Source organism: Branchiostoma floridae, chromosome 10 (assembly GCF_000003815.2).
Source record: "Branchiostoma floridae strain S238N-H82 chromosome 10, Bfl_VNyyK, whole genome shotgun sequence".
Lineage (NCBI taxonomy): Eukaryota > Metazoa > Chordata > Leptocardii > Amphioxiformes > Branchiostomatidae > Branchiostoma > Branchiostoma floridae.
Genome location: NC_049988.1, coordinates 11,845,086 through 11,858,259, shown reverse-complemented (window position 1 = coordinate 11,858,259; position 13,174 = coordinate 11,845,086). Strand labels below are relative to the sequence as shown.

At 40.0% G+C, this 13,174-nt stretch overlaps 2 protein-coding genes across 2 annotated transcripts; both read left to right on the top strand.

The window, feature by feature from the left end:
* Positions 1–4,836: 4,836 nt before the first annotated feature.
* Positions 4,837–8,648, top strand: LOC118424885 (lactadherin-like). Its single transcript, XM_035833691.1, has 5 exons — positions 4,837–4,983; positions 5,541–5,693; positions 6,125–6,266; positions 7,015–7,210; positions 8,363–8,648. The coding sequence occupies exons 1-5, from the start codon at positions 4,837–4,839 to the stop codon at positions 8,646–8,648; spliced, it is 924 nt and encodes a 307-aa protein (XP_035689584.1).
* LOC118424884 (sortilin-related receptor-like) lies at positions 8,375–11,901 on the top strand. The gene is made up of 6 exons (XM_035833690.1): positions 8,375–8,604; positions 9,027–9,232; positions 9,854–10,037; positions 10,259–10,375; positions 11,218–11,476; positions 11,712–11,901. Exons 3-6 carry the CDS (start codon positions 9,869–9,871, stop codon positions 11,899–11,901), a joined length of 735 nt encoding a protein of 244 aa, XP_035689583.1. The 5' UTR covers positions 8,375–8,604; positions 9,027–9,232; positions 9,854–9,868.
* The last annotated feature ends 1,273 nt before the right edge of the window (positions 11,902–13,174 follow it).

Here is a 13,174-nt window from a genome sequence, read left to right as displayed (position 1 = left end):
CGTAATAAATTATCTTATTCCACTGAATATGCGTGTGTGAGTCTTTTATGCAATACACTATATAGCCGCATGCGGCCTACTAGCGGGGCATATATTTACAAAGTCAGCCCTGGGACAGAGAACGTATTTTTGTGCCCGAAGCATGCTGGGAGGTGGTGGTGTACTGGGACGTCACGTGTTGTTTGTTAAATGGCCATTTTACTATTTTATGTCCTTTTTATTGTGTGTGTGCCATACTACAAGGTACAGTAGCAGGAGGGAGAAGGTGGGCCAAGGAAAACGTGACTGGACTAGCCTCAGCACCGAGCAGCTCTTTGGAAGGGCAGTCACCCTTGCAATCATCTCTATAACGACGCTTAACATTCTTGGGTCAATGACCTTGATATCTACCGATCATTTTTATGTGTTTTTATAGATATTTTGTATATGTTTTTAAAACGGCAAAACAATCAGTTTGGTAGTACGCATAACCTTGTACCATTACGCATTTAAACCCCCACCCCTCTATTCTTTCCCCTTACACACCTATACTCTGAAAACAAGATTTCTATAAAAAAAATCGTCATCGAGTCTAAGTTTTTTTTGTTTACGGTTTGGGCGTGACCCTAGTTTTAGCTTATCACCGTTATAGTTTTGGATGTCGAGCCATAAGACTAGAACAGTTTAAATATCATTCTGACGTTATTATTCATTTGATAACAGCATTTGCGGCGTAAGGTCAACCAGAAACAGCCACGATCACTAGTTTTGTTGTTGCAAATGATACTTAAAGATTAAAATATGAAGTACTAGGCGTCAAATACCACAGTGACTGCAACATATATTTACAATCGCTCTGGGAGCCATGTAAATATTTCATGAGCCGGTTGGCGTATTATCGCAAGCGTCATTGTGATTCAAACACCTTACATATGACTGGTTAGAGAAACATGGTATTAGACCATACACCACCTCCTAATCGCATACACTCATGCGTGCGTGAGAGAGAGAGAGAGATAGAAAGAGAGAGTGAGAGAGAGAGATAGTGTGTGAGTGGAGGGGGGATAACGTGTGTGATTGTATTTGAGTGTTTGTATTTGTGTGAGTCTATGTCAGTTTTTGTCGGTGTGTGTGCCTTTGTGTAAGTTTGTATTTGTGTCTGTGTCTGTGTGCATGTGTGTGTTTGTGCGTGCGTGTGTGTGTGTGATTGGTTGATAGTATAACACCTAATCGACCCATATACAGGCATATAAGAGGATGTAGGCATGTTTATTGTATAGGAGAATAAAACAGATTATGGATGTTTATTACCTCCATGAAATGTCATGGAGGTTATATTTTACCCTGCGTTTGTCTGTGTGTGTGTGTCTGTGTGTGTGTAAACAAGATAAGAACGGCTGGATGAATTGGTTTCATACCTAGTGTGTTGATAGTGTGTGAGAAAAGCTGGAAATGTGTACATAATGGAAATAAGCTTAAGTATCTGTAAACTTTTGAACCCCAATTTTAAAGGGCGGTTCAGGCTAAACTGCAACTGATTCACCTAGACAAAGAACTGGAAAGATCAAATGCATTTATACGCTAGCTGGAAAAAAATTAACCCTAGTCATGATTTAATTGTCAACTATATCATTTACCATACAGTGAAACTCGTGCCTCGTTAGCTTTCATGTAATTTTTGCCGCACTATTTCTTTTACTTCGACGTCATAGACACGTGGAGTCGCGGATAGATACTCTGTGATGCGACCAGAAATTCCAGAATCATAATAAGATAAGTGCGCTGCGCATGGTGAGTCAATATTACGTGTATGGTGTTTATCTAGAAGGGTATGGTGTTTATCTAGAAGGGATGGTATTGGCGCATCAGAAGTAAGGAGAAATATAGCACGTAAAAGGCACCGGGCCAAAGGCAGCAGTCGTTCGGGCCCCTCGCGCCCACTCCCCCAGGACAATGAAAGACGTGCCCGTTAGAAGGATGGCTTCACAATACGATGCTGTCGCTTGGTTAACCTGCTGCATAATTCTTATCGCAGCACCTCTTTTAAAAGGTAGGCCCTGTCTTTACTATGGAAAACTGTTGTTATGACGTTGATACCTGTTGGCTAAACATTGATATGTTGAAATGAAAAATAGCCTCCCTGCAGAACTTTATTGGTGTTTATTATTTTGAGGAAGTGCTGACTCGCAGTTTTCAACATGGGACAGGCTATAAAATGACATTCACGGCATTGTAGAACTTGTTCCATGTTAAAATTCGCGAATCAACTTCCACCCACCAAAAACTCAATGCGCTTCTAGAAGTCTTTGAATTAAACCAAAATAGATAAATAAATAGATACATAAATAGACCAGGTGAAAACCAGCATTGTCCGTGGTTTATGTATAATACCACTCGTCAATATTACGATGCTGCATCTGCAAAAAAATGTAACTACTGACTGAAGTGTCCGAATCGTAAAATGCAAAATAGACCTATATCAATATTTCTATCTGACGTGTCCTGCCATATCTTGGATGTGTTCGAAACAGACGTATGACTGATGAAAACATAATTAAGTCCGCTAACTCTCTTAAGAAGAAGCCAGGGTTCAAGAATAAAAAAAAAAGACAAGATATTATTGAGCTTGTTTTGCCTACCAAAAATTTAGCGTGCTCTCGAACAATCTTAAACTGATATAGAATAAAGGGTTAATGCCCCGGCCCGGGTGGTATATGGTGAGTTAATCCCTGGTCTGGTGCGCTAACCACCGAATAAACCGCCGAGTGAGCGTAGCGAACGATCTGGTTTATGAGGTGGTTATCGCACCTGACCAGGGATTATCTCACCATATACACCGAGGATAAGGCGGGGCATTAAAGTTATTATCATATATCTCACCATATACACCGAGGATAAGGCGGGGCATTAAAGTTATTATCATATAGCCTACCCAAACTTGCAAATTCATGTATGACGCATAGATCCTTTGGTACTATACGTGTGAATTCCTTTGTCGAATTTCTGAAAGTTCACATTTGGTACATACATATGTAAGGAGATTACAGATTGCATTTTGAAACCAAAATTTCCGCAGAAAATATTCGAAACATTGCAGGCTTTTTAGAAAAACAAAACTCATTATCAATGTTAACAGAAGGAGCCATTCCCCCTTGCAGCCTGCTCCGGCATATGTTTTGCTCCTTTTTATTGGCCAATGCCTGCATATACCTTTCTTTCGTTCCTTTTGATTGGTCAAAATGAATTAACACCCGCACCGGTGTTAATTCAAAATGAATTAACACCAGCACCGGTGTTAATTCAAAATGAATTAACACCACTGGTGTTAATTTGCACCTGCCTGGCCGGAATCTTTGTGTTACGGCGTCATAACCAACGTGGAACGGGGCCTTCTGATTGGTCCGCGGCGCCTGGCTATATGATAATTGTAAATAAAGAATAAGAATCATACGTGGTTAACATGTTTCACTTTATATGTTTGCTTTAATGCAAACAATTGCATACAACAAAGTCTCATACTTGGTAAGCCCCGTTAAAGCCATTGTCTGTGGTCTTTTGTGTCTCCGCCAGTGAATATGTTTTTGTAGTTTTTTCACGACTGAGCGCTTTTGAAAGGCATATGTTGAGGTGGGTCAATGAACTTTGGACACCCATGTAATAAAGATACAACATCGCATGTTGATGTTCTTTTTACGAGTTGGGTGTACCTTGGCCAACCTAGTACCCTTTTAATTCCATGCAATTGCACACTTGTGCAATGAAAACAAAAACCTCAAGTTTGAAAAATGTCATTCACCTGACAATACTCTGCAGCAAAATTCATAACAACAATGCAGTGCCGAGTCATCCGTAGCATTTTGACGTCAGATATGAATTCATGTATTTGTAACCAAAATGCATTTATAAAAAAAAAACTCACCGAGTCGCTTAGAGCAGAGTTGAGGAGCAAAATTGGACTTTCGAATATCAAACATTTTGTACAAAATGACCAATACAAACAACTTTTGACCCATATATTTTTCTGAATGTAATCTCGCATGTAAGGATGGACATTTGCAACCCCAATCCTTGGAAATGAAATAATTTACAAAGGTACCACTCCCCATCTCTAGATAAAGTTGGGTACTGGCTAGAACCTACACATCCAGGGCACCCACAAGTAAAATTCCAATTGCTTGTAAAACTAAGGCAAGGTAGCATCAAAAGGAATTTTTATCATTGAAGAGGTTCATCAGTCACGTATGTTTAAGTTACTATCAAATTTCTTCGAACAATGACTGTTTATTAAAGGTAGGACATCGAAAATTTGAAGGTACGTTCTCTACCTTTATTAAACAGTCATTGTTCGAAGAAATTTGATAGTAAGGAATGTTAAGTCTTCAAACAGACGATTCCCAAATAAACAATAAATGCTTACATGCACACAACGGGGTTATACCTTACCTTACCCGGTGACATATCCTTTCGTATGGCTAATTATATTACAAGGGGTGGATGCGCCAGGTCTCCCGTCCGGGTGAATGGTGTAAATCAACTTGTGGCTGATACGAGACAGAGGTTCGCCAGGCCTCCATCCGGGCGATTTGAAGTGAATCACCAACTCTAGACAAAAGGATTGGCACCATCGCACGCTGCACCATCGCACGTGTGGTGGGTTATATAGCTAGTAGTTGTTATTGCTTGCCATCCATTGTACCTGTGCGATTGTTTAACAATAAAATTCATTTATTGTGAGTGTGATAAATAAAACCACCACCCTCACTGCACAAATTCCGTCGATTGAATAACTCAGTAGCAGGTGACCTAGAACTTGAGGACGTCGACCCGGTCCCACCAGTTTGTCCACGTCCCCTCGGGATGGAATCTGGTACCATACCTGACGACCGCATCACTGCTTCCTCGTTCTTCGGCCCTGACCATGAGCCTTACCGCGGGCGGTTGAACGGAGTTGCCGGTGAAAGCGCCTGGGTTCCCAGGTATAACACCATCGGGCAATGGTTGCAGGTAGGCAGAACATAACATAATATTTCTATCAACAACGGACAACGTTGAAGGCATACCAAGATAATCGAACCTAAGACGTTTGGGTTCCAAAGTACCACGCGTACGCCAACACAACACAATATCATAGTAGGTAATTCAGAGACATTAAATTTAGGATTTTTACAACATACGAAATATTCACCAGGCCCAGGTAACTTCATGAAGAACACTGTAGGCTGTCATCAAAAGCTGAGTTTTTTTAAATATATTTTTTGAATTAGTTTTTGTAAGTAATCACTCATCACTAAACAGAGACAGTGGGCGTTATAAACTTTCTGGCACGTTTGACCAATTGCTGACGTAACGTATCCACAAGATCACTTGTTGATAAGATAACGTTTGTGTTGCTCTCGCAGGTAACGTTCTCAAGTGATGGTCATCAGTATTGATCCTGAAGAAGGTGACTTTGGTCGTTGAAAATTTTATCTGTGTATGCGTTTTTGTTGGGGAAAAAAGTTTAGCATTGTACTGTAACAGTTAAAAATACCAACACAGATGAACCTCCGTTATATTTTTAGGTGGATTTAGGGAAAATGAAGAATCTCACGGGCACCATCATTCAGGGTCGCCAAAATGCCGACCAGTGGGTGACGTCATACAAACTCCAGTACAGTACAGATGGGACCAGTTGGACGACATATGCCGACAGTGATGGCTCGGAAATGGCAATGGTAAAATAGAATCAGATCGTTTTCATACTTTTTACCCGGAGCGCCGTTCTTTCAATTATTTCTACATTTATCTATATTTTCACTTGCTTTTAAGTAAAGCTTTATCCATGTATCTTATTCTAAGCATCCATTCACCCATCCATCCATCCGTCCATCAATCTTTCTAGTTATCTATGATTTACAGATGTAAATGCAGAAACTTTTGCGGTTGTTTGATATTCGTGTTTTCGCGGTGGACGCTTCACCGCAAACTGAAAACCACCGCGAACATGGCAGTAAGGGACTTACGTGCACGGTGCTACAGCGAACTTAAAATCATCGCAAAAAAATGTCCTTTCCTCGCTACAGCAGAATTAAATTCCGCGAACTTGAAAGCATTTACAGTGTAGATAATGCATAGAAGCAAATTGAATAATGCGTTTGTTTTCCAGGTCTTTAAAGGCAATGCTGATAGGAGCTACCCTGAATCTAATCTACTGACCAACCCAGTTGATGCCCGCTATGTGCGTTTCCTGCCCCAGTCCTGGTATCGTCACATCAGCATGCGTGTGGAGGTTCTGAGCTGCGACACGGGTAGGTTTCAACCTGGATAGGAGGAACCAAAACATCCCCAAAACAACACAGTTAAATGGGGATGTAAAATTTCGACTACATTGGTAATAAGACAGACAATTTACCACGTAAGGACGGGATCAGAACGACTCGTAATCTTTTGTACAAAAGACAAAACATTAGGCACTTTTCACCTCTTAAGACGACGAATCGTAAGGCGTAGAAAGCATGTGATGCCTGTTGTGATAAGAGGTTGTTATAAAGTCTTATGTGTTTCTTTTTTCATTTTTTTTAACAAGGCTTATAGGAAAAATTACCGCTCCCTCGAAACTTAAGGCAAAAAATTGCGAAAACAATAGGTTAACGTTAACAGAAACTGGGTTGTGGCCATAAAAGTCATAATGTATGAACGACTAAATTTATGAGAATTATTTTCTTGGCATGTTTGATTTCGAGCTAGATTATTACCTCCCTAAATATAGGTATTGTTTTTGGTGTGTCTATGCTTTGCTGGTTTGCATGTCATTTTGTCCCAAAATAAAGTTGTGCACTTATCCTTAAAATTATTTTTCTTGATGAAAATGTTAATTTTCTTTATCCTTTTAGAATGGCATCAGATCAGGTTCTCATTGTCAGAGTGTACGCCTGAGATGGTCAGTCGTAGATGGGACTTTATCTGGTGCATGGTACTGTGTTAGGATTGCACAATTCTAAAAATGTGATATGCTTCGGATTTTATAATTACATCATGTTTAATGCCGTTCACAAGAATGTAGCCCAGATGTCTACTGCGTTGCCCTGGGGAAAACAGCGTCACAAACAAGCACAGTGGCTGGTGGTGTGGCGTACCGTGCCATAGACGGAATCACAGAAGGTATCTATTCCGCGAACTCCTGTACACATACAGCAGAGGAGGCCAATGCCACCTGGTGGGTGGATCTTGGTCGTTCCTATCCCATAGACAGGTACGTTACAATATTGTTATCGTAATAATTATGAAATTTGCAAATGAGTGGAGATGGGCATGTTTTTGAATGATGGTCAATATTATGGGATCAAACTTTGTCTTTAAAACTCATTTATTGAGGTTGTTTTGGGTTATTTCAGACCCGAGATAGAGTCCATTCCAAGACACCATGAGGGTTTTTAGGCGATATTTATAATTAGTCTGAATTATTTTGAATAAAAGAATATCTGAGCCACAATAATTAAATTATTTTCAAAAAATTGACTAAGAAAATACTCATTTATTTGAATTTCTTTGAATATTTTAGAAACATTTTGAAAGTAACTGTACAAAACTATCTTTATTTAGAATAATTGTGAAACCTCTCTGTGATTATTTCACATTTACAAATATTTAGAAAAAATGGTAAACCTGGCCAAATGGTAAAATTAGTTTATTGCCCCATAAAAGTAAGCCCTATTGTTGCATCTGTATATTTTTAGATTTCACTGCTGGGCACTGGTGGATCCTTTGTGGTGGGCCATTGTTGCATGGCACCCAACCATACTTTGCAAGGATGTGTGAATTGCTATCTTCCCAGTCCACCGAACCATTTACAAAAAATGGTAGAAAATGGTAAATAATGGTAGAATGCTGTTATCATTATTTAGAAACCATCAGAAGTATCCAACTCCACACCATGAATATTTCCAAAGTTTTACAGGACCAGGGAAATATTTATAAAGTTTAAACAGTGTTAGAAATATTTCTGAAGTATCAAATGTTCTAGACATATAATTACAAAACTTTAAAATCAATTCTAAACAATGGCAACAAACATCCGCATGGTGTCTTGGAATGGACTCTATTTATGTATTTTAGTTTAAATCATAAAATTAAATGATTTGATCTTTGGTATCAAGGTGCTTTGGATGCATACCCGAAGAGAGCCATTCAAATTTGTGTCATGCCATCCTATTTTCCGGAATGGTGAATTATGAAAGACGTCCATACTTTAAAATGGTTTACATCCTTAAATGTTGATATCTGTACTTCGATAGGGAGATTGAGGACATTATTCTACATTCCTTTCTAAATGTGGCCTTTTCTAGTCATCATTTACAGAGTACCTATTTACAGAGTACCTATTTATCTATTTATTCATTTACAGAGTAGTCATCTTCAATCGCCAGGATTGTTGTTCGGAGCGCATCAACCCCTTCAACATCCACATCGGGGATTCCGACCAAGTCAGCATGAATCCAAAGTGTGGAGGAGATCATCAAATCGACGTTAACCGGTCGTTTGTTCCGATCGAGTGTCAGGCGATGACAGGACGATACGTGGCCGTTCGACTTCCTGGTCCATCCCGAATGTTGAGCCTATGCGAGGTCCAAATCTTTGGAAGTCTAGGTAAGGTCCAAGCAACAGCAATGGTCATTGAAGATTTGCTATAACTACACATAAAAATAATTTACCTCCCAATATCAAACATATACATGTAAACGGTTCACATTACTGTTGGCATGTAGAAACCTTAGTTAAAGCATTGAAATGAATTGATGCACACCATTACCAAATTTCCATATTTCATTGGGATCAAGGTCATTTTGTCGCAAAAATCTGTTTTCACTTCAGCAGTGCTCTATTAATACCTCTTGCAAGAAATTGTCATAACCTATGCCACTCGTAAATGTTAATCATTCAAAGAAAGAATGGGGTCCTGGAAAGTAGAGTACTAGTTTACAATAAAAAAGTACAAGTTTGCCATAAAAAAGTATTAGTTTACCATAAAAATTACTAACTTGTATGCTTTTATTTTCGGCCATTTGTAGAAACATCTAGTCCGACTGGGTAAACAGAACGAGAAGGGATATTGTACAAAGTCTTCAGGACCTGGAGGGACCAACCCAGTGCACAGCAGACGTGCGAGGCTGACGGGGGACATTTGGCGGTTCTCAACACGGAGGCCATTAATGACTTCGTCGTGGGCTTGATCCCAGACACCGAGGATTATTGGATCGGCCTCAGTGGCAAGGATGTAAGCTTTTATTATTATCAACTTATGGATAACTTACTTTTCGGAACACATATGGTAGCACCCTTAGCTGCACTGGTATCTCTATCAGTCAAGATTGCGTAAGGAACGAGAAAGGTAATTTTTATAAACAGTTAATCTTTTTGGCGACGCCTAAGGGGCGAGCCAAATGGTATATATTTGTGTTCATTTTGCAAAAGGCCTGTGGACTAGCATTCCTGTGGACACATTCCTGTACAATTCCTAGAATCCTTGCAAACTGAGCACAACCCCTACAACACCCACTGTCGCCATGACAATGCATTTTGTTCATTTTCAATCTTGTTGTGGCTGAGTGGCATAACTTCAGGGGGCTATACCCTTTGGCGTATACCCAGAATTCCTGGGTTAGAATCCTATTGAGCTTCCAATCTTGTGCTTTTGGAAAATACACTTTACATAACTTTCTTTACTCCACGAACGTGCAAAAAATGGGTTATTGACTTCAGTAAGGGAGGTAAAAGTCATAGGGAGGAGAAAGATGGGTTTTGATTTTCAACACCGTGCTCTAGACACAGTGAGTAACATTCTCTCTCTCAAAAAAGGCTGTGGGATTACATTTCGCTATTTTTTGTTCATCTACAGAGTGAAGACACGTGGATGTGGGCAGACGGTACAAGACTGTTGTCTTCCATCTTTACTAACTGGGCGCCGGGAGAACCAAGTGATACCGGAGAAGAAAACTGCGTTCGTATATTGGGGCATCAGGACTACAAATGGGCTGATTTCTTTTGCCTGAATCATGTGAAATACTTCATTTGCCAAATAGGTACGTGTGCAATAGGAGAAATACTCTCAGAGATTACCTAGGAAATATTGCAAGAACGAAAAAAATGTGTTTCCGCTGAAGGGTAAAAAAAGGTTGCTCAGGAGGCAATCTGTTTTTGGAACAGATTTTAGGCTTATGAACAGTTTGCGAATGTCTAATGTAAACAGTGGTTAACAGGCGTGGCCCATTGTGATACCCACTAAAGCGGTAATGTTTCACAGGGGCCAGCTGCTCCCCAGGGTACATCCGATGTGAAGACGGACATGGGTGTGTCCTGTCATGGCAACGGTGTGATGGGAGGGCGGACTGTTCAGACAGAAGTGACGAGGAAGATTGTGGTAAGTGCAATAAAAGATATAAATGTAGTTTCGTGACTTACGACGTCATAATGGTAACAGAATGTTGTCCGCTGTGTCTAGGGCAAGGGATTGGGAGGTAAAGCTGAACGCTACCCTTCCATTGCCTTTTACGTCGCCATTTTTTTCATCTTGATGGAGTGAGGGGAGTCGTGTAAAGTGCATTTCCCAAGGGGAGAGAATCGGTAACATGTTAGGAAACTTGAGCCAATTGAGGATTTGAGCCAAACACCCTATCCATCAAATCTACGCGGTGCCACAAAGACTGTAGGACATTGAATCGAATTATTTACTATTAGGTTCTCGATCAAATTCAAGGAGACACGATCTAGATATATTCTTTTTTATTCTTCATGTCTCGTCGCACGTGGCACAGAACCCCTGGACACCCTCCAGAAGTGCCTCTCGCCACTCTGGATCTGCCCTCCAGACTCCTGTCTGACCTATTTTCCCTCTCTCTGACCCCTCTGGGTCCTACCATTCCACATACTAGAGGGGGAGGTTTCCACTTAACACACACAGCACTTACTATTCAATAAAGTCTATATTTAGCAGAATACTAAGTAGACATAATCCTTTAGCCATTTGAAGAGCTAAAGCACTACATACGTCCTTTTTTTTTAATTCTAACATTTTAAATTCTAAAACAATAGCATATACTTCAAATGGAACCAAAAGATTTAAAGCTCAAGATGAACCGTATTGAGTAGAACATAAGTTGAACTTGATACATATTGGTTTGGAACTTGGGGGTCAGAGGTCTAGTCTACATACAGTTAACTATATTATTATAAGCATGCGATACCTATTTGTTCCAATTCCAGTATGCAAGAGTATTCCCGATGATTTTCAACTCGGCAACAGACTGACAATGTTACCGAACCAACTGGGCCAGGAGACGTTTGAGGAGATAATGAACTCTACTGTCGTGGAACTGATCAATAGTTCTAACAGCATCCTTGAGAACTACCACCAAGAGTTAGGAGAATTCGTTACTACAGTCATTTTTCCACAATGCGATGTCTCCGAATTGGACGCAGCTCGCTGCTATAACCCTATAGATTCGGGCAACAGATTTTGCACGTGAGTTAAGTATCACGTTTGATCAGGAAATTTAGATTAGTATGTTCTGTTAAATTTGATTATCAATGGCATGAAAACTATGTTTCTTAAGCCTGTACAAGAAAAAAACCTACGTGGTAAAGGTCGTACTCCTAGTAAATTCAGTTTGTCATCAACATGCGACGGCTATATACATTTAAAATTCATTCAGATAAAAGTACTTTATTGAAGGTCTACGAACTCTTGCTTCTTGTAGGGGTTCGCAACTAGTACCATGTCGTTCGTGGTGTGAGGAAGTATTCAACATGGCTGATGACCGGATAAAGAACCTATTTCCGCCATGTGACTTGTTTCCACCCTCTCCACACGGCTGCTGGAACCCTGGACCAGCAAAGAAGAGAGACGAGGGTAAAAAGGAAGGCTGTTTTCCATTGAACAGCATTTAATATTTCACTTCTGAATTGTAAAGTGGTATCTCACTGCACTTGAGCGCCGGTGCGGCACTGTGGGTTCAAAAGATTATTAAGAGATAAAGAAAGACTTTTCTTATTTTTTTTGGTGTATTTTTTGTCTTCTAAGTCATACTTTTACGTTTTACGCAATATCTAAATTATCAAAAGAAATCTGAGAAAAAAACAGTGCCGCGTGAATGAACCCCACAGTGTCACACTGGTGCCCCGAGTGAAGCGACATAAATCCTTTATTATCAATTTTCCTCAACGTTTTGCTGAGCAGAAAACCATCTTAATTAAAACAAAAAGCAGTAAGCGGTTGGTTGTCATTATTCTACCAATGGTAACTAGATTTTTTAAATAAATTTCATTATGTATTCAGCGGGAAATTTAACATATCGACACTAAGTAATATGTGTTTTACATTGCCTTCTCTAGTTTGCTACCTTGGCAATGGCATAAACTACCGTGGAAATCTGAATAAAAGTGCATCCGGATCAGATTGTATGGAGTGGTCAGCTGATTATTACACGACCGAGTACCCCTGGGCTAACCTGGATAACAACTACTGCCGCAACCCCACCGGGCGCGAGCGGCCATTTTGTTTAACCGAAGATGGCAGCCAGGAAGAATGTGACGTCATTCCTTGCAGTAAGTTGCGTCTTGTCAAGAAAAAAAATACATGGTTTGAAATGATTAAACCACCGAATAGACGATTCAAAATTCATATTAAACTTTGCAATTGTACCCTTACAGAATTTTGGGACACATGTGAACGCTTGTGTCTTCTAGTAGCCGCCCGGTAATATACAAAATATATAGAAAGTTGTTAAAAATGGTACAAAACATTATAACGACATAAATCAGAGTATGCATGGCACGGCCTTGCGATGGGAAGTCAGTGCTGTAAAGCACTAGATCTAAACCTGTTATATAATTGTTCCAGCAACTTTCATTTCAAGGCAAGAGAGACAATGTTTATGTATTTAATTTTCTATGATTCACTCAAATCATCCCCTAAAAATGAATTATTATAACCATCCCCCTCCTGATATGACACAGATGAGGATGTCTGTTGGGACAGAGGACCTCCAAACTACGGCAAGAGAAGTCCAAAGAAGAGGATCTACTACGTGGGAGAAAGGGTGACGTACACGTGTAACCAGGGGTACACCCTGAGCACTGGTTACACCAGGGAAGTCAGGTGCATCGAAGGAGGCTTTTGGCAATATGACAAGCCTAGTTGTACAGGTCAGTTTTAGACATA

Excerpts from the sequence above, each read along its gene's own strand:
- LOC118424885 (XM_035833691.1), top strand. The coding sequence starts at position 4,837 with ATGGAATCTGGTACCATACCTGACGACCGCATCACTGCTTCCTCGTTC. Across the intron at positions 5,694-6,124 it reads ATGGCTCGGAAATGGCAATG|GTCTTTAAAGGCAATGCTGA; the intron begins GTAAAATAGAAT and ends TTTGTTTTCCAG. Across the intron at positions 6,267-7,014 it reads GGTTCTGAGCTGCGACACGG|AATGTAGCCCAGATGTCTAC; the intron begins GTAGGTTTCAAC and ends GCCGTTCACAAG.
- LOC118424884 (XM_035833690.1), top strand. The coding sequence starts at position 9,869 with ATGTGGGCAGACGGTACAAGACTGTTGTCTTCCATCTTTACTAACTGG. Across the intron at positions 10,038-10,258 it reads ATACTTCATTTGCCAAATAG|GGGCCAGCTGCTCCCCAGGG; the intron begins GTACGTGTGCAA and ends AATGTTTCACAG. Across the intron at positions 11,477-11,711 it reads TCGGGCAACAGATTTTGCAC|GGGTTCGCAACTAGTACCAT; the intron begins GTGAGTTAAGTA and ends TGCTTCTTGTAG.